This window comes from Triticum aestivum, chromosome 6B (genome assembly GCF_018294505.1).
Source record: "Triticum aestivum cultivar Chinese Spring chromosome 6B, IWGSC CS RefSeq v2.1, whole genome shotgun sequence".
NCBI classification, from domain to species: domain Eukaryota; kingdom Viridiplantae; phylum Streptophyta; class Magnoliopsida; order Poales; family Poaceae; genus Triticum; species Triticum aestivum.
Genome location: NC_057810.1, coordinates 57,881,362 through 57,901,276, shown reverse-complemented (window position 1 = coordinate 57,901,276; position 19,915 = coordinate 57,881,362). Strand labels below are relative to the sequence as shown.

Here is a 19,915-nt window from a genome sequence, read left to right as displayed (position 1 = left end):
GGGCTGTGAATATTTATAGGTCGGGGTCTTTACTGAAAAACCACAATACTACACTACAACAATTTGAAGAAATCCGCAAGTGACTCTAATTTGAATTCACTAGTCGTGTTGAGTTTTTTTTATTTCAATATAAAAAATCTGCCAATCCCGATATTCCCACATTTCATTCTGGTCCAGTGTCCATTCCTGAATGAAAGAAATGAGCTTTGCCCCTTCACTCACTTCTGAATGACTCCTTTAGCACTCTTTTTTTTATATCAAAAAATAGAAACAGTTTACCTTTACCATACCTTCCAAGCAAGAGTGTTTTATTGCAAGATTAAGTTACTTCCAGAGATCGGAGCCAGACAAAGATAAGACTCCACGGCGGCACGATCGGGTCAAAAATGAGTCAAAAACTTGTAAAAACCCGGTTTTGGCCTTGTTACTAATTTTTCTTGAACTAGATCTAAGGTTCTTCTTTAGAAACGCAAGCTCGTCAATTTCTTTAAAAAAATACTGCGTCATCTAAGGCTCTTTTTAGAAACGCAAGGTCATCTTGATTTTTTTTTCGAGGTCTCACAAGCCTAGTTTTTAAAACCAAACTAGCAACCGAATCGGTGAGCCTGTCGGTTTAGATTTTTACTGGTCGAACCGTCGTTTCATCGGTCCATTTGCGACAAAAGATCAGAATATTTTAAGGTAACTTACCAAATTTTGACCTCACATTAAAAGAATACACGTAATATTAGATGTAAACGATTAATAAATCACAGTGTCATTAGCCTAGTTGGTTATTGTGGTTTTAGGATGTCTTGCCTCATGGGTAGGTGTTTGATTCTTTGTTAATGCAATTTTTTTAAAATAAAAATTTCATTTTTTTTACTAAATGACCGGTACACCTTAAAAAACCAGGCAAGGTGCCGGTTCCGGTTTTTCCGGTTGGACCTCCAGTCCAGTCCGGTTTTTAAAACTATCCTCACAAGATCATCTTTTTTTCTTTTTGAGTAACCCTCGCAAGACATCTAGACGAGTCACTTTTTTTTTCCATGGGTGGTTCTTTTTTTAGGGCATTTGAGCGGATCTAAATGGGTCTCTCTAGTCTAACTTAGCCCAGCCCAGCCCAGACCAGCCCATGGGTCAGTTGGTCATCCTCAAGGTTGGAGCAGACACCGCACCAACGCAAACCCTCACCACTCTCTCCTCCGTCTCGCACAATCCCCTCGCCGCCGGCGCCGCCATGCTCCGGCTCCGTCGCGGCGTCCTCGCCCAGCTCCTCTCTTCTCCCTCCGTCTCTCCTCTACACCGCCTCCTCTCCGCCGCCGCGCCCGCTGCCCCCTGCATTTCCCCAAACCCTAGCTTCGCCGTGGAGGACTACCTCGTCCGTACCTGCGGCCTCACCCGACCCCAGGCCCTCAAGGCCTCCGCCAAGCTCTCCCACCTCAAGTCCCGCGCCAAGCCCGACGCCGTGCTCTCTTTCCTCGCCGGCCTCGGCCTCTCCACCGCCGACGTCGCCTCCGTCGTCGCCAAAGACCCGCTGTTCCTCTGCGCCAAAGTGGACAAAACCCTGGCCCCCAATGTCGCGGAGCTCACTGGCCTCGGCCTCTCGCCTTCTGAGGTCGCACGCCTCGTCTCGCTTGGCCCCGACAGATTCCGCTGCAGATCCATCGTCTCCACGCTGGAGTACTGCTTGCCCCTCTTCGGCTCCTACGACAACCTCCTTCGAGCCCTACCTCGAGCGGGTGGCTCCATTCTCGGGTCCGACCTCGACCGGGTGGTCAAGCCCAATGTCACCTTCCTGCACGAGTGCGGGCTAGCTGCTTGTGATATTGCCAGGCTCTGCATACATACGCCATTGCTGCTCAACATCAGCACCGAACGCATCCGGACAGCAGTGGCATGTGTCGAAGGTCTTCTTGGTGTACCCCGTGGATCTCTGATGTTCAAGCATGCGCTACAAGCTGTTGCATTCCTCAGCGAGGACAAAATCACTGCCAAAGTGGAGCTCTTGAAGAAAACATTCACGTGGACGGATGCTGAGGTGGGCATTGCTGTTTCTAGGGCTCCATCGTTGCTGAAGAGGTCCGAGGACTCGCTGCAGCGCATGTCCGAGTTCCTCATCTCCGAGGTGGGTTTGGAACCGGCATACATTGCTCATCGGCCGACACTGCTCACTTTCAGCCTGAAGGGCCGGCTAAGAGCCCGACACTATGTTGTAAAGTTTCTTAAGGAAAATGGATTGCTAAGTCGCAATCGGGATTACTATTACGCAGTCAAAATTACCGGGAAGGAATTTGTGGAGAAGTTCATATGCCCTCACAAGGAAGCTGCACCACACCTCGCTAAAGATTATGCGGCAGCCTGCAAAGATGAAGTGCCGACTAGATTCAGATTTACATGAACCAAGACTGGTCTGAAAATTCATAACTGCATATGGCACAACAAAATCTTCACTCCTCGTATCATGCTATTCATTCCTGATTTAGTGTTGTTGGCCTAACTGAATGGTAGTTGGCTGCTATCTATTATTTATAGTATGTCTGTATGCTGAGGTTGCCATTGCTGTTTGTAAGTCCCCAATGGTGCTGTCATTGTCTAAGGACCTGCTGCAGAGGAAGTCAGAGTTCCTGATCTCTGAGGTGGGGTTGAAACCGGCATACTTGGCACATCGGTCGACATTGCCCACTTACGGCCTGGAGGGCCGGCTAATGCCCCGATACTACGTTTTAAAGTTTCTCAATGAAAATGGATTCATAGATCAAGACCAGGACTTCTTTAATGCAGTCATGGTCAGCGAGAAGGTATTTATGGAAAGATTCATATGCCCTCACATGAAAGCTGCACCGCATCTTGCTGAAGACTATGCAACTGCTTGCAGAGGGGAAGTGTCTGCCAGATTCAGTTTTACATGAACCAATACTGATATGAAAATGGGTATGTACCGGGAAAACATCGCACTGGTATGAACTTGTTCTTCCTCGTGTCATATTGACAGTTTGACACATGTTTGGAACTAAGAGAGTGAGATCAGGGCATCCTGCCAATTCTTTGAAGTATCAATGAGTAGTATTTCTGCACGTATCTTTGTGTTCTGAAATGGCTACTGCAGTTTATAGTGCAACCCTCCATCTACCTTTCATGAAAGAATGTTCTCATTTTGCCCACGAATATGATATGAAGTCTCAAACTTCCCTGAGAAGTAGTATTTCTGTTTCTGACTAGTAGTTTGTATTAGTTTTCGTTTATTTGTCTCTTGTAGTTTTGGATGGCCTTCTGGGTGATACTTTTCTAGGGGCATCTGATCTCAAAACTGGATAGTTGAGTAGTAAGCTAGTACCATTTCTGGTGAAAGCCTACTTGTATTTCACTACGTAAACAGAAATTTCTAATGCCCTGGTATTTGTACTGGAGAAGCAAATTGATGCTTGTATTGCATGGTGCTGAAAAACAGAGGACATTTCATACAATAAGGGAACTTAAGTTATGGTAACCTTCAAAAGGGTTATGGCATTACCATGTTAATTTCTGCTATATCTTTTAGCTAATTTTATTCTATAATAGCACTATCTATGTAGATAGTGTGGGCATCATTATCCCTTAGAATATTTGTTTAAGATAGTAATAAAATGTGTCTTATGTACCATCCTTCTTTGCAAATTTTGACCTGGAAAGTCGGAATAGGAAAAGGAAAAAAGTCGGATGGGATGCCATGTAGTATGGAATCTTGCTGAATTTCAAACATAGGAATTACTATGTACCTCAGTGTATGAACCAACCTGTGTGAGGATGGTGCACATTTGTTTGTTCCTAATGTGAAGCTGTAGAAGTTGGAAGAAATGAGATCTCTGGTGTGTGCTTGCAGTAAGGCAAAGGAGATGGTCCCTTTTCTGGTGCTTGTTGAAATTATAGAAACAAGATTAATGAAATGTAGGTGAGGGGAACAGGTCGAATGATGAAGTGACTTACCACCAGGTGAGAAGATGTTGAGTTTTCCTCAAGAAAAAAAGGGCTAGGCAATAGAAGCATACTGATTTACTGAATGTGGATGGTGCTTTCTTTCTTCCAGGTGAAGATGTGCTGAAAGTGGATGTAGATGGTGCTTTTTTTCTTCTTCCAGGAAACTAGACGAATAATGGCAGCAATGGCTTTGCTGTACTATACATTATTCTGAAGTCTCTGTTAGTTGATGACGCCCTGAAGCTTCAGCAACAAGTATGGCCTGACAATGCATGAGTTTTATTCAGGGAAGCTCCTACTTTTCTCTTTGTTGCATCTTGCAAGTTAAGTAATCCTTCTAGTATTGTACTATAGCTTTGAATAAACTAGCATCATCTGGTGCTTTAATCAATTTTCTACATTTTGGTGCATCTTCACTTGGATATAAACAATCTGAATGAGTCACTCATGCATGTAAAATGTAGGTGGTATGTAAATTTTGTACTCTGAAGTCTGAAGTCTGAATTTGAATCAGAGCTGAACGTTATCCATGAATCTTTCAAACTTCATGTGTGAACTCTGAAACTTATTATACCCAATTCAAGTGTGAACCTATAGTAAGCATTTAGAAATCTTTCAGGAGCCAAGTTAACTTGAATCTGAGCAGAAAGTTGCCAGCAGCTAATAGGCTAAACTTTTATTTACGATTTCACTCCAGTCTCTTCAGAGCCACAACTATTATACTGAGAAGAGTATCAACATTTTCCATTATCATAGCAGCATATATATGACAAGAGGTCTTATGTTTTCAGAATGTTGGGAGTGGGCTTAACTACTTGTGATGAGAAATCACTTTCTTACCTTAAATACATCGGTGATTAGAGGATTTTGATTCTCCTGTCGTTTTCATAAATGTCCAATTTAGTCTATTAAAATAGGCATATTTTCATACGGGTTCACCAAAAGGGAAGTGTCATTTTTACAGTGTCAGCAGATAAAACTGTTTTAGATTGAAGTGTAAAGCGTGCATTTAGTATCTAATGTATTGAAGGCACAGTGATGAAATCCAAGTGCAAATGCTAGTTGATTAGCATCATTCTTATTTCTGCAATTTATTTCTCCAACATTTATGCATATCCATGAAGGCAATGTGCTGAAAGTTGATAATAAAATACAGCTCCTGAATTAATCCTGAAAATTATAACAATTATCTCTATGGAGCAGAGACGGAAAGACCACCGCGGCCGTGAGGACGACCAGGAGAGCAGCACCAACTGGAGGATGATGTAGTACTGCTTCTGTTTCCAGATCAAACTCAGCAAGGTTGTATACCAACTGAACTTTTACACGAAGAGGAGAGCCTAATGATGAGAGATTCCGGGGATTGAACAGGACTATAAATCGATGAGTCTAAATAAACAGGGGCTGGGTTTGAACATGGACAGGTATGGTGCCACGTACGGGGATTCAGCACAAGATAGTCCAAACTACAGCCACATCAAAGTGCTCTTTCTTTCTTCTGGTCGTTCCTAGCTCCTGATGAAACTGATACTTTCCATTCCTTGATGGCACAGTTTTGAAAATTTCCATCCTCATGTCATGTTGACACCACATGTTGGAACAGAGATATTACGAGATCAGGTAAATCTTCGATGCACTAAAAATGCTATTTAGTAGGTGGTTCCTTGCAAGAATTTCAGTATTTTTCACAAAGCACATTGTGAAGTTATCATTTCTCAGATGTCCCAGCAAATGAGAAAAGTGGTGTAGCTTTCCTCATCAATATCAAGAAATCAATAGACAATCGTTTCCTGTCTAGTAGATAATTAGAGGCAACTTGGGATGGCACCGGCTGGGGGCTCTTCACTCTGAAGGAGGGTCAGCAAAGTTTGAGCTGAAAAGGCGGGTTTGAGCGTGTGTTTGTGGACTTTTACTGTAGGGCATGTAGACTGTTTGCCAGCTCAATATAAGTTGCGGCTGATTGTTGTTTCAGGAATCTCTTCCTACTGGGGAAAGGAAGATGGCGACTGTTGGGGTTGATGGGACACTTTGGGGGATCCAGAAGGCCAAAAAATATGGCATGTTTCGAGCTACGATCCCAGCTCACTGGTCTTTCATGTTTGCTACTGGATTAGCAACCGTTGGAGCTTGGTACAAGTGGAGGGAAAAAGGGAGGCGTCGCAACAGGGCGCAAAGCTCATGGCGTCTGAAGCGTTCCATTTTCTTTCGGAAAGGAGGATACCCCCGGGCCTCTGCATCAAGGGATGCACACAGCCATCCATGGAGGCAGGAATTTTCTATTTTCTATCTCTTGCACGCCGTGTAGCTACTACGTCTACGTATCAGCTGGTTCATCTCTGGTTAATTTTATGTTACTGATGTACAGAATGAACAAGTTTGCTTCCAGAATTGTAGAATAGGCTTGATTGCAAAATTCTGGAACCATGGCAATTCAGGTTACTCTAAATCTTCATCCGTGACTTGCACCCAAGTGAACAAGCTATCTATAGTAAGTGAAAGTCTTTTCTGAGTCTATTGGGCCTTAATTGGTGAAGTCTGATTTTTATATTTCTCCTCTAATGGCAGCTGCAAATTTTTTTTTTTTTTTGAGAATCACACGAACTGATCAATCAGTCAGGTTACAATCTTTCCACAATATATCACTCAGCTCATCTGGCACGCCAGCCAACTTGAGGAGATCGCCGTTCCTAGATGCAAAAGCTGCCAGACCATGGGCAAGTTTATTCTTCTCTCTCTGAACCCACTCAATCAGGCGAGATCGAAACTTGCACAGCTCTGTCTTGATGTCAGCTACAATCGCAAATAGGTGCGACTGATTTGCTGCGCCTGGGCTGATCGCCTTCACCAGGGTGAGGCAATCGAGTTCTACATGTATTGATCCGTTATACTCCCTCGGTTCCTAAATGTAAGTCTTTGTAGATATTTCACTATAGACCACATACAGATGTATGTAGATGCATTTTAGAGTGTAGATTCATTCATTTTGCTTTGTATGTAGACCATAATGGAATCTCTACAAAGACTTATATTTAGGAACAGAGTGAGTAGTATCTTGCCAGAGTCTGCAGCCCGCTCAGCAGCGCAAGGCCCTCTGCTTCTTCCACTGTCGTACATTTGCCCAGTTTGCATCCCATCGAGAAGACCGGGGCTCCTTGCTCGTTTCTAGCAACTGCACCGCACGCACTCACACCCGATGCAGGGTCAACAGAAGCGTCAGTATTTAATTTGATCACGCCCTCGCCTGGAGGGCGCCATTGCTTCCCTACAGGCTTGAGAGGATCTGGGCAGTGCTGTTCAAACAAATCCATGCAGAACATGCCCCTTTCGGCCTCTGATTTCTCCTGTACTGACCTGACTTCTTCTTCATACTTAAGCAGGAAAGCCACTGATCTCGAGATCGCCTCCTTTCCATCACTATGGATTATATTATCCCTGAGAAACCATGCTCGCCATAGCATGATTAGGATTTTGTTCCGGGTGTCAGCATCGCATGTATTCAGGAGGTTTTGGAGCCAATCCTCTCCTGTGTACCAGAACGCATTTCCTTTCGGGAGCCTCCAATGATTTCTCATTGCTTGTCTTAGAGCTCTGCTTTTTGTGCACGATACCACAGCATGATACTCGTCTTCCTCCGCATTGCCGCATATATCACAGGTGCTGTTTGTGACAATCGTCCGTCTGCACTTGTTTGACTTGGTAGCTAGGGTGTTTGTGGCCACCCTCCATCAGAATAATTTGATTTTTCCAGGGATTTTCGCTTTCCTGATACGGTCCCAGGTGCTGCGGTCATCCACACTTGCCGTGGAGCTGGAAGTCTGAGGGCCGCTTCCTTTTATCGTCATCGCAAGCTTGTAGGCACTCTTGACAGAGAAATTACCGGAGTTCTCATAGTGCCAAGCCACACAATCCTCAGTCTCCCCTTTCGGTATTCTTATCTTAATAATTTCAGACACGTAGAAGGGATTGAATAACCGATTGATAAGTCCATGGTTCCAGTCTTTGGAGACCGGGTCAATAAGCTGATTTACTCATCTCAGTCTTGATCTGCACATGAAGTTGGCAACTTTTAATCCCTCTTTCCTTGGTATCCACTGGTCCCTTTGGATTTGAATGTTCTTTCCATTACCCACTCTCCAAATTATTCCTTTCTTTAGGGGCTCCAAGCCAAACTCAATTCCTCTCCATGCCTGTGAGGCATTGGAGGCAAAAACCGTGTCTAAAAGTTCCCCTTTGGGGTAGTACTTCGACTTGAGGACCCTCGCACACAAGCTATCCGGGAACTGGATTAGCCTCCATCCCTGCCTCGCCAGCAAAGCTTGGTTGAAGAAATGCATGTCTCTGAAGCCAATACCTCCACCTCTCTTTGGTTTCGTCATTTTGTCCCACGCCATCCAGTGGACTTTTCCGATGCTCATCCTCATCACCCCAATAGAAATCTCTAATCAGTCTCTCGTACTTCTCACAGAACCCCATGGGCATCTTGAAAACACCCATGGTGAAGGTTGGAAGGGCTTGGACAATTGATTTTACATGGACTTCCTTCGCCGCAAAGGACATATGTCTACCCGACCCGTTGCTGCATCTTTTGGTAAATCTTTCCATGATCGGTTGAAAATTATCTTCCTTCATTCTGCCTTCCGGTGTGAGAAGCCCAAGGTATTTGCTCTCAAAGGTTGAGGACTCGACCTCAAGTGTCCCTCTGATGTCCACTTGGATAGGGACCGGGCATTTCTCACTAAACAACAAAGAACACTTATTCGGGCTTAGGAGTTGTCCAGTACCCCTCTGGAAGGTGGAGAGCACATTTTTCACCACCTCTGCTTGTTCAACCGAAGCTTTGAAGAAAAGAAGGCTATTGTCCGCAAATAACAGATTTGAGATGCTCGGGCTCCCTCGAGCAATTTTTAACGGCACAATGTTGCCCCCACTAACCTCCCTTTGCAGAATCCGAGAAAGGCCCTCTGCCACAAACAAAAACAGGTACGGGCTGAGAGGATCGCCTTGTCTAAGCCCACGAGATGGTGTGAACCTCTCAAGGAGCTCTCCGTTGCATCTCACCGAGTATCTCACGGACCGGACACAAACCATGATCCATGCAATCCATTTTTTGCTGAACCCATATATGTCCAATACTCCTTCCAAGAACCTCCAATCCACTCTATCGTAAGCCTTGGCGAGGTCAAGTTTATATGCGCAATGTGTATTCATAGGGTAATTGCTATGTTGGATTTTGTGGAAGCACTCAAAGGCAATCAGTGCATTATCCGTAATCATCCGGCCGGGGATAAATGCACTTTGGGTCTCAGATAAAAGGCCATCAAGGAGGGGACGCAACCTATTGACCAAGCATTTAGAAATCACCTTGTAGATGACATTACACAAGCTAATTGGTCTAAAATCCTTCAGCGACTGCGGGTCATTACCCTTGGGGATGAGAACAATGGCAATATCGTTTAGACCATCCGGCATGAAACCATCAGCAAAGAAATTCTGTACGGCCTTCACTACCTCTTCCTTCAAAAGCCCCCAATTCCTTTGATAGAACCGGGCGGGTAAACCATCCGGTCCTGGGGCCTTTAGTGGTCCAATCTGAAAAAGTGCATCGCCGATTTCCTTCTCAGTAAAGTCTCTCTCCAGATCGTCATTCATTTCTTGGGTGACCATCTGCGTGTACAAGTCCAGAAGTTCGTGTGGGGCCCTTATCCTCAGTAAACAATTCCTTGAAATACTTTGTTGTCATGTTCTGGAGGTCTTCCTTCTTCTCTACCCACAGACCATCACCATTCTTCAGTTTCGTAATGGTGTTTTGTTTTCTCCTCCAAGAAGCTTGCCGGTGGAACCATTCTGTGTTCCTATCTCCTTCGCGTAAGTAGGTTGCTCTGGACCTCTGGCGCCACATAATTTCCTCGCGTAGGAGTAGTTCATCCAATTCGTCCGTGACTCTTTTTATCTCCCTGTCATTTGCTGCACACTGTGGTTTATTCATGAGGGATTGTAGCTTACTCCGCAGCTTTTTCGTTTGTCTAGCCACTGAACCAAACTCTGATTTACTCCACTTACCCAGCCCTTGCTGCAGAGAATGCACCTTATTCTGAACCTCCTGAAGTGTTGCAGCTGCTCCTCCCCTGCTCCATATCTCCTGAACCAAATCTTGCAGCGACCCCTCCCTCTCCCACATGGCTTCATATTTGAATTCCTTTTTCTTCCTGTACTCTAGCTTCCCCCCAAACTGAAGCAGGAGCGGCAGGTGGTCAGATCATGTTGAGCACAAATGCTGAATGTTAGCATTTTGGAATCTATTACACCAGCTGGGAGTAGCTACCCCGCGGTCCAACCTAGCCTTCACATTTTTCTTGCCGGACTGCTTGTTGTTGTAAGTCCAGCCCAGCCCTCTGAAGCCCAAGTCATGCAGGTTGCACCACTCCAATACCTCCCTGAAATCTGCCATTTGTTTCTCTGATCGCTTTGTAGCCGAATAATGTTCACTCTGCCATTGGGTCTCATTAAAATCCCCAATTACTAACCATGGGGCATTAGCATTATGTTTTATCCGTCTCAGCAAATTCCACATATGGATTCTTTCATGAGCTTTGGGCTCACCATACACAAAGGTTCTTCTCCACCATTGATCATTGGGACTATTTTTTATCAACACATCCATGTACCTCGGGCCAACTGAAAGTTTTTTTATTTGCACGGACTCAGTACAAGGCGATACCGGCACCCTTTCCTCTGCCATCATGCAGTGTGCAGTTCTTGAGGCCAAGCCTCCACTTAAGACCATTGACCCTATCTTTATTTTGCCTAGTTTCCGAAATAAAAACGATAGACGGGCGGTGTGCACTCACGAGTTGCACCAGTTCTTGAACTGTCCGGGGCTGCCCTAGGCCCCGGCAGTTCCAACTTAGGAGCTTCATGGCTCCTGACGGACGCTGCCATTCGCGTCCGCCAGTTCGCCGAGAGCCCCGGGCTCGGTCGCTTCCTGTTTTTCCTCTCCTCCAGTGGTGTTCTGACCTTCCTCCTCAACTGCAACCTTGATTTTCTTGAGTTATTCTGTCCCATCTTTCCTACTTTTCGCATCCTCAAGAGCTTCATCACCATTTCCGCGCCCGCCTCTTTTTCCAAGAACCGACGCAACCTCGCCAACTCCCTTCCTGGCCCGTTTCTTCATCTCCACCTTGTTTCCACTTCCTGCGAGGAAAACCATCTTGGTGCTCTTTAGGTTGACTCGCTGTTTTTCACCTGACTTTGCTGTCTCCTCTGCATCAGTGTCCACCCCGGCCTTCGTGAACTGAGCCACTGGTCCGAACCCAGGAGGGAAAGGAGGGTCATCCTTGGTAGTGATCATGCCAGCAAGGTCGCCCCCTCCTTCCTGGCCTGGAAGGGTAGCATCATCCTCTGTTGGCGCCTTGTCCTCTGTATCAGCAAGCTTCGGGTACACAGGAGCCAGTGCCCCCAGCATCCCCTCGTTCCCAATATGGGCCGAGGCATTAGGCATCACCCGCGTCGCTTGCACCTCTGCCTGAGGCCTTCCATCTGAAACTTTGATTACACTGACTGCTGCAATAGCTTCTTGAACCAGAGGATTAGCAAGGATCGCCTCCGATATCCTCTCTTTGTCATGCCCTGTCAGTTTATCTGTATCCCCTCTGAACACCTCCTTCCCGAAGCTGAGAAACCTCCTGGCACTGCTCACAACCGGAGCCACAAAACCACCCCTACTTCTACTCTTTTTAAAAGGGGAGGCGCGCATTGTTGCCGTGTACCTCATCTCCTGGAGGTCCACTGGCAACTTACAGTCGTGTTAGCCATGCCCAAGGAAACCACAATAACCACAAAACTGAGGAACTCTCTCGTACTTGACCTCTAAGAAAAACACCTCATTGCTAGCCTTATCATGGGATGTGATTTTGTTGCAAAGCGGTTCATCTACGTCATGTTTCACTCTAACTCTTATGAAATCACCCCAGATCTTACCACTCCTATTTGTGTCCACCTCGAGGACTTCTCCCAGCATGGCTCCAAGCTTCCACGCCACCCCCTCATCCAGCATGACAGGGGGAACATCGTGGATGCGCGCCCAGATTGGCATGAAGGCGACCTCTACTTCAACCGGTGGCGTGTGTTGGAAATATGCCCTAGAGGCAATAATAAAAGGATTATTATTATATTTTCTTGTTCGTGATAATTGTCTTTTATTCATGCTATAATTGTATTATCCAGAAATCGTAATACACGTGTGAATACTTAGACCACAACATGTCCCTAGTGAGCCTCTAGTTGACTAGCTCGTTGATCAATAGATAGTCATGGTTTCCTGACTATGGACATTGGATGTCATTGATAACGGGATCACATCATTAGGAGAATGATGTGATGGACAAGACCCAATCCTAAGCATAGCACAAAGATCGTGTAGTTCGTTTGCTAGAGCTTTTCCAATGTCAAGTATCTTTTCCTTAGACCATGAGATCGTGTAACTCCCGGATACCGTAGGAGTGCTTTGGGTGTACCAAACGTCACAACGTAACTGGGTGGCTATAAAGGTGCACTATAGGTATCTCCGAAAGTGTCTGTTGGGTTGACACGGATCGAGACTGGGATTTGTCACTCCGTATGACGGAGAGGTATCTCTGGGCCCACTCGGTAATGCATCATCATAATGAGCTCAAACTGACCAAGTGTCTGGTCACGGGATCATGCATTACGGTACGAGTAAAGTGGCTTGCCGGTAACGATATTGAACGAGGTATTGGGATACCGACGACCGAATCTCGGACAAGCAACGTACCGATTGACAAAGGGAATTGTATGCGGGGTTGCTTAAATCCTCGACATCGTGGTTCATCCGATGAGATCATCGAGGAGTATGTGGGAACCAACATGGGTATCCAGATCCCGCTGTTGGTTATTGACCGGAGAGCCGTCTCGGTCATGTCTACATGTCTCCCGAACCCGTAGGGTCTACACACTTAAGGTTCGGTGACGCTAGGGTTGTAAAGATATTAGTATGCAGCAAACCGAAAGTTGTTCGGAGTCCCGGATGAGATCCCGGATGTCACGAGGAGTTTCGGAACGGTCCGGAGGTAAAGAATTATATATGGGAAGTCGAGTTTCGTCCATCGGGAAAGTTTCAAGGTTCACCGGTATTGTACGGGACCACCAGAAGGGTCCCGGGGGTCCACCGGGTGGGGTTACCCATCCCGGAGGGCCCCATGGGCTGAAGTGGGAGGGGAATCATCCCCTGGTGGGCTGGTGCGCCCCCCCTGGGCCCCCCTCTGCGCCTAGTGTTGGAAACCCTAGGGGAGGGGGCGCCTCCACTTGCCTTGGGGGGCAAGTCTCCCCCCTTGGCCGCCGCCCCCCCTAGGAGATACCATCTCCTAGGGCCGCCCCCTGGGGTCCCTATATAAAGAGGGGGGGGGGAGGGAGGGCAGCCGCACCCTGACATCTGGCGCCTCCCTACCCCCCTTGCTACACCTCCTCCTCCCGTAGTCGCTTGGCGAAGCCCTGCCGGAACCCTGCTGCATCCAGCACCACGCTGTCGTGCTGCTGGATCTTCATCAACCTCTCCTTCCCCCTTGCTGGATCAAGAAGGAGGAGACGTCACGCTGACCGTACGTGTGTTGAACGCGGAGGTGCCGTCCGTTCGGCGCTAGGATCTCCGGTGATTTGGATCACGACGAGTACGACTCCCTCAACCCCGTTCTCTTGAACGCTTCCGCTCGCGATCTACAAGGGTATGTAGATGCACTCCTCTCTCTCGTTGCTAGATTAACTCATAGATTGATCTTGGTGAATGTAGGAAATTTTTTATTTTATGCAACGTTTCCGAACAACGTGCTGCCATCATATGCCACCATCAGGAAGGCATCCCCATTGTATGTCCATGGGCCGTTGTCGAGGATGAAACGTCGGTCCCCCTCCCTCTCAAACTCCAAGAGGAAGCGATTGTTCTTCAGAGGCTTGTAGTCGAGGTGGCCGCAAAGCCCCCATTTGCTTTTCAGCTTGCCGAAGAGGCCCTCATTGTTGTAGGGCAGTGGCGAGAAGTAGAGCCCTACAGCAATCCATCGGGACTTCATGGCGGCTCGTTCCTTGGTGAGGTCCAGCTCGACCACCCCGTCCATCTTCGACCCTAGGTTCACCGGGAACCTAGGTGCGACGCTGTCAGCGCCGGCACCCAGCCTCCTCATGGTTGCCCTCCCTCCCTGGCTGCGGGAGGAGTCGCCGCGGAGCAACACCCGCGCGCTGTTGCTACCATCACCGGACCTCAGTGCCTCACTAGTGGGCTCCACAATGGCCTTGTCCTTCTTGTTCTGCTGGCTCGCCATCAATTTGGGGTGGATTCTACCCAACTGCAGAATGATGAGTTGTATTTCACTGTCGCCTCCCCTTGGGCCTTTTATGCTCGCTGTTTCAAGATCTGATCTTTGTTTCATCGTGGGCACCAGGGAAATTATTGATTCTTTCCTATCAGTCCGATCCCTTTCCTCGAGCTCTGATCTTTCTGTTCCGCCTCCCTTATCTGGAGGATCCCCCGCTTGCACTCCCTCTGTGATCGGTGTGATTTGTGAGCGGTCCGCTCCTCCAAGCCCTTTCTTCAGATCTTTTTTCATGTCTCTCAATCTCTCTCTGATCCTTACCAGCATATCCTTGCCCGCTTCCTGAGTCTGCATCCCAGATGCCATTCCTTCCCCAATTCGATTTTTCCTTTTCTCTGTGATCTGCTTGATCGCTCTCCTGGTTCGCCACCATGTCTCCCGCAGACCTAGCGGATCCTGCTCCTTCCCCGCTACTGGTCTGCTATCCTCCTGCGGGATCTTCCTTCGAGAATCCTGGGATCCTGCCGGCGGCCGGATCGTCGCTTGCTCTTTCAGAAATCACCTCCCAATCGCCTCCTCGGGGGCTCCTTAATTTCCGCTCGTCATTTCCCAATCGTTAACTCAAGCCCTTATGGCAGCTGCAATTTGACAAGCAAATTTCATCAGTAATGATGTACTAGTATTAGTATTGCTCTTTCTCTATAGAAATATGGGCAATGTTATTTACCAACTGAACTTTACAAAGAACAAACAAAAAAGAGCTTCCAATTAATGATCAACTCGGCAGTGGATTTAAACTGACACCATAAATTTGACGTGCCTGCATAATATGGGGTTGGGAATTGTACGTGACAAGTATGGTGCCACAGAGATACAGAGCAGCTGGCACAAGATCGTGCAGACTGCTACAACCACGTCAGATGCCGTGTTGAAAGGCAAACAGAGATGGTACCGCGTTCTCGACCGCCCTTGCGAAATTCACAGTCGGTGTCGAGTTTACCGGTGAAAAGAAGTCACAAGTCTTGATCTTCGAAACTGCCCTGTGTCATTCTGCAGGGACACATGGAGTGAGCAATCACTAGGTGCCACCACGCTTCCTACACATTACGATCGTGTTTGCTTGGCATTATTTCACTCGACGAACGAGCTTTAGATCTTGATTGCACGATGTGGGTGCGGTCAGAGAAATTTTAGTGTGATTACATCGCTTGCAGTCTTTGGCCGGATCGATGCTCATTCTCTGTTGAACAACATATTATCAAGGGTGTCTTTTTATTCTATGTAAATGAATCATAAATAAAGAAAGATAAAGGAAAAAAACTCAAATATTTGTTTACGACAACAAAAACTCGTATTTACGGAGTTTCTATGGTTATTTTTAGGAGACGGGGTGCAGCATGTTCTTTTTTGGCATATGAGTCGCTTCAGCCCAGCCCAGCCCAGCCCAGCCCATTATTAGATGCGACAGACACTGATAGGTGGGGTCATTTGGTCAGCATCAAGGTCCAACCAGACTCATCACTCTCTCTCGCCCTCGCACCGGCGCCGTTCCCTCACCGCCGGCGCCACCGCGTCGCCGCCTACAGCAGTACACCATGCTCCGCCTCCACAAATGGATCCTCACCGAACTGCTCCTTCCTTCCACCTCCGCCTACGCCATCTCCCCTCTCCACCGCCTCATCTCCGCCGCCGCGCCCGCCGTCTCCCCCAACCCTAGTAGCTTCGCCGTGGAGGACTACCTCGTCTCCTCCTGCGGCCTCACCCGACCACAGGCCGCCAAGGCCTCCGCCAGGCTCTCCCACCTCAAATCCCCCGCCAAGCCCGACGCCGTCCTCTCCTTCCTCGCCGGCCTCGGCCTCTCCGGCGCCGATGTCGCCGCCCTCGTCGCCAAGGACCCGCAGCTCCTCTGCGCCGGTGTGGAGAAAACCCTGGCCCCCAACGTCGCGGGGCTCACTGGCCTTGGTCTCTCGCGTTCTGAGATCGCACGCCTCGTCTCGCTCTCCCGTAACAGCTTCCGCTACAGATCCATCGTCTCCAAGCTGCAGTACTACATGCCTCTCTTTGGGTCCTTTGAGAACCTCCTCCGGGCCCTCAAGAGGAACTTCTACCTTCTCTCGTCTGACCTCGACGGCATCGTCAAGCCCAATGTCGCTTATCTGCAGGAGTGCGGGCTAGGTGCTTGTGATATTGCCAAGCTATGCATCAGTCGACCAGGTCTGCTCACCACCAATCCAGAGCGTTTCCAGGGCATGGTGGCACGCGCCGAAAACATAGGTATGCCCTGTAGTTCTGGGATGTTCAGCCACGCGCTGCATGCTGTTGCATGTTTCAGCAAAGAGGAGATCGCAGCCAGGGTGGACTACTTGAAGAACACGTTCATGTGGACAGATGCTGAGGTGGGCATTGCTGTTTCTAAGGCTCCATTGATACTGACAAGGTCCAAGGAATCGCTGCAGCGCAGGTCTGAGTTCCTCATCTCCAAGGTGGGGTTAGAACCGGCATATATTGCTTGTCGTCCGGCAATGCTCATGTATAGCTTGGAGGGCCGGCTCAGACCCCGGTACTATGTTGTCAAATTTCTCAAGGAAAGTGGATTGCTAGATCATGACCGGCACTACTTTGGTGCAGTCATGATCAGCGAGAAGGTATTCGTCGAGAAGTTCATATGCCCTCATAAGGATGCTGCACCGCATCTCGCTGAAGATTATGTAACAGCTTGCAGAGGGTAGGTTCCAGCTAGATTCAGTTTTACATGAACCAAGACTAATAAGAAAATTGGTATGTTCATTACGTCATTCAGTAGAGAAGAAACCATTGCACTGCTATGAACTTGTCTTTGTCATATTGCATCAGGGTATTCTGCAAATTCTTTGAAATAGTAGTTTGTATATCAGTTTTTTTTTGCCTCTTGTAGTTTTGGATGACCTTCTGGGTGGTACTTTTCTAGGGGCATCTGATCTCGAAACTGAATAGTTGAGTATATCGCCACATAAACAGATATTTCTAACGCCCTGGTGTTTTTGCTGGAGAAGCAAATTGACGCTTGTATGGTAATGCTATGGTGCTGAAAAACAGAGGGCATTTCATACAATAAGGGAAGTTATGTTATGGTAACCTTGAAAAGGGTTATGACACTACCATGTTAATTTCTGCTATATCTTTTAGCTATTTATTCCATAAAAGCACTATCCATAATTCCATATAGATTGTGAGGGCAGCTTTATCACTTAGCATATTTGTTTAGGATAGTAAAGTGGGTCTTATGTACCATCACTTTTGCAAATTTCTATCTGGAAAGTTGGAATAGGAAAGGAACAATGCCGGATGGGATGCCATGTAGTCTGGAATTTTGCAGAATTTCAGACATAGGAATTACTAGGTACCTCAGTCTACAAACCAACCTGTGTGAGGATGGTGCACATTTTGTTTGTTCCTGATGTGAGGCTGTAGAAGTTGTAGGAAATGAGATCTCAGGTGTGTGCTTGCATTTACAGATCAGCTCTCTGTCGCCCTTCTCTGGTGCTTGTTGAAATTATAGAATCAAGATTAATGAAATGTAGGAGAAGTGAACAGGTTGGCTGATGAAGTGACTTACCACCAGGTGACAAGATATGGGGTTCTTCCTCAAGCAAAAAGTGGCTGGGCAATAGGAGCATACTGATTTAATGTATTTGAATTTTTGCAATTGAAGATGTGCTGAAACTGGATGTAGACGGTGCTTTCTTCCTCTTCCAGGAGACGATGCGAGACATGTCGGCAATGGCTTTGATGCACTATACATGATTCTGAAGGCTCTGTAAGTTGATGATGCCCTGAAGATTCAGTGACAAGTATGGCCTGATGCTGGCGTAAGTTTTATTCAGGGAAGCTCCTACTTATCTCTTTTTTGAACTTTTAAGTTAAAGTAAACCTTCTAGTGTTATACTAGAGATTGTAACATGGTGGTTGATGAGTTACTGTCGCATGCCTGTCGGATTCATCAGCTCAGCTGAGTGAGGCAAACTGAACAAAATAGCAAGTCGAATAAAGTAACAGCATCTTGTGCTTTAATCAATTCATACTTGGAGCTCCGTGCGCTTATATTTGAAAAAAAATGAACGAATCATGCATGAATGTAAACAGAAAGCGTGATGTAAATTTTCTACTCTGAATTCTGAATTTGAATCAGAGTTGATTGTTAACTCTAAATCTTTCAGACTTCATGGGTTACACCCAAGTAAGTGTGAAGCTATAGTACATGTTTAAAAATCTTAACTTGAATTAGAGCAGAAAGTTAACAGCAATCTTATAACAAAGTTTTTTTTACTGTACTTTTTCCTCCAACACGGCATTTTCTATTATCACAGCGGCATCTCTATGACACTTGTTCTTAAGTTTTCCTAACATTGGGACTGGGGTTAACTAATTATGTTGAAAAATCATTTTCTCATCTTAAAAAACATCAATGATTAGAGGATTCTGAGCAAAAAGCTATTCTGTAGTTTTCATAAATGTCCAATTCAGTCTATTAAAATGGGCATATTTTCATACAGGTTCAGCAAAACAGAAATGTCATTTTTATAGTGCGAATAAAATTGTTTTACCCTATAATTTAAAGTGTGCATTTTTAGTATCTAATGTATTGAAGGCATGTGATGAATACCAATTGGAAATGGTAGCTGATTGCATCGTTCTTATTTCTGGAATTTCTTTCTCCAATATTTTCTCTAAATGTTGGTTGTGCAGATCTGACACGGAAAATGAGAGGAACAATTTAGGGTGACATATTGGTGAGGAAGAAGGACTGATTTCTTTTCTGTCTCGCTTCTGAACACTATATGGTCCTACTTATTGTTGCATGGTTAACAATGCAAAGCACCAGTGGAGTTACATGTATAGTGCAAATGCGAGACAATAGAACGAATCTGAAGTTTTTCATCTCTATTCCATAGAGACAATTGTTATAATTTTCGGGGTCAAAACAGGAGCTGTATTTTATCATCAACTGTCAGCACCGTGCCTTCATCATGTATTAAGTTTACTAGTGGCCAAGTGTTTTTTCTTTACTCCGTTGCATGCTACTTTGGTCGCTGCTAGCCCTTGATGAGACTGATACTTTCGTTTCTTGATGGCAATTCTTTGATGCATTACAAAGAAAACTATTTTCAGCCTAGTAGGTAGCTCGTATTTGATCACTGGGCAGAAGGAAAATGATATGGAAAGCATCATAGAAGGTGATAATGGTTCATGTAGTCCATCACAGTATGGACATGACACATCATATATCAGTCGGATTCGAGAGGGCTTGTTCCTAGCCTCCTTTGTACTTGCAAGTCTTTATTTTAGAGCGAGCATGACACCAACCTGGCTACCACAGTCCGGTCCATTTGTCAGTGTGGTAAGTAGAGAAAGTACTAGCCTCTAAATTTACATCACACTTTTCTTACTGTGTGATGTAAATTTTCTACTCTGAATTCTGAATTTGAATCAGAGTTGATTGTTAACTCCAAATCTTTCAGACTTCCTGGGTTACACCCAAGTAAGGGTGAAGCTATAGTGCGTTTTTAAAAATATTAACTTGAATCAGAGCAGAAAGTTAACAGCAATCTTATAACAAAGTTTTTTTACTGTACTTTTTCCCTCCAACACGACATTTTCTATATTTGGCTGCCAGAAGCTAA

General features: G+C 46.2%; 2 protein-coding genes across 12 annotated transcripts; both read left to right on the top strand.

Moving 5' to 3' along the window:
* Positions 1-1,113: 1,113 nt before the first annotated feature.
* Positions 1,114-6,448, top strand: LOC123135755 (uncharacterized). Of its 7 annotated transcripts, none has more exons than XM_044554967.1 (6): positions 1,114-2,780; positions 2,858-2,939; positions 3,842-3,951; positions 4,046-5,360; positions 5,490-5,556; positions 5,656-6,448. In XM_044554967.1, exon 1 carries the CDS (start codon positions 1,115-1,117, stop codon positions 2,378-2,380), a length of 1,266 nt encoding a protein of 421 aa, XP_044410902.1. In that variant the 5' UTR covers position 1,114; the 3' UTR covers positions 2,381-2,780; positions 2,858-2,939; positions 3,842-3,951; positions 4,046-5,360; positions 5,490-5,556; positions 5,656-6,448. The 7 variants fall into 7 exon arrangements, with proteins under 7 accessions (XP_044410902.1, XP_044410903.1, XP_044410900.1 ...); XM_044554968.1 differs by having other exon boundaries at positions 1,114-2,939; positions 4,046-4,191; positions 5,140-5,360; XM_044554965.1 differs by having other exon boundaries at positions 1,114-2,939; positions 4,046-4,259; positions 5,140-5,360.
* A 9,304-nt stretch (positions 6,449-15,752) lies between these two features.
* Positions 15,753-19,286, top strand: LOC123135754 (uncharacterized). 5 transcript variants are annotated; one of them, XR_006466164.1, is made up of 4 exons: positions 15,753-16,980; positions 17,750-17,856; positions 17,947-18,103; positions 18,981-19,286. XR_006466164.1 is itself a non-coding variant. In XM_044554959.1 (3 exons), the coding sequence occupies exons 1-2, from the start codon at positions 15,851-15,853 to the stop codon at positions 17,835-17,837; spliced, it is 1,218 nt and encodes a 405-aa protein (XP_044410894.1). In that variant the 5' UTR covers positions 15,753-15,850; the 3' UTR covers positions 17,838-17,856; positions 17,947-19,286. The 5 variants fall into 5 exon arrangements, 3 of the variants coding, with proteins under 3 accessions (XP_044410894.1, XP_044410895.1, XP_044410893.1); XR_006466163.1 differs by having other exon boundaries at positions 17,750-18,103; XM_044554959.1 differs by having other exon boundaries at positions 17,947-19,286.
* The last annotated feature ends 629 nt before the right edge of the window (positions 19,287-19,915 follow it).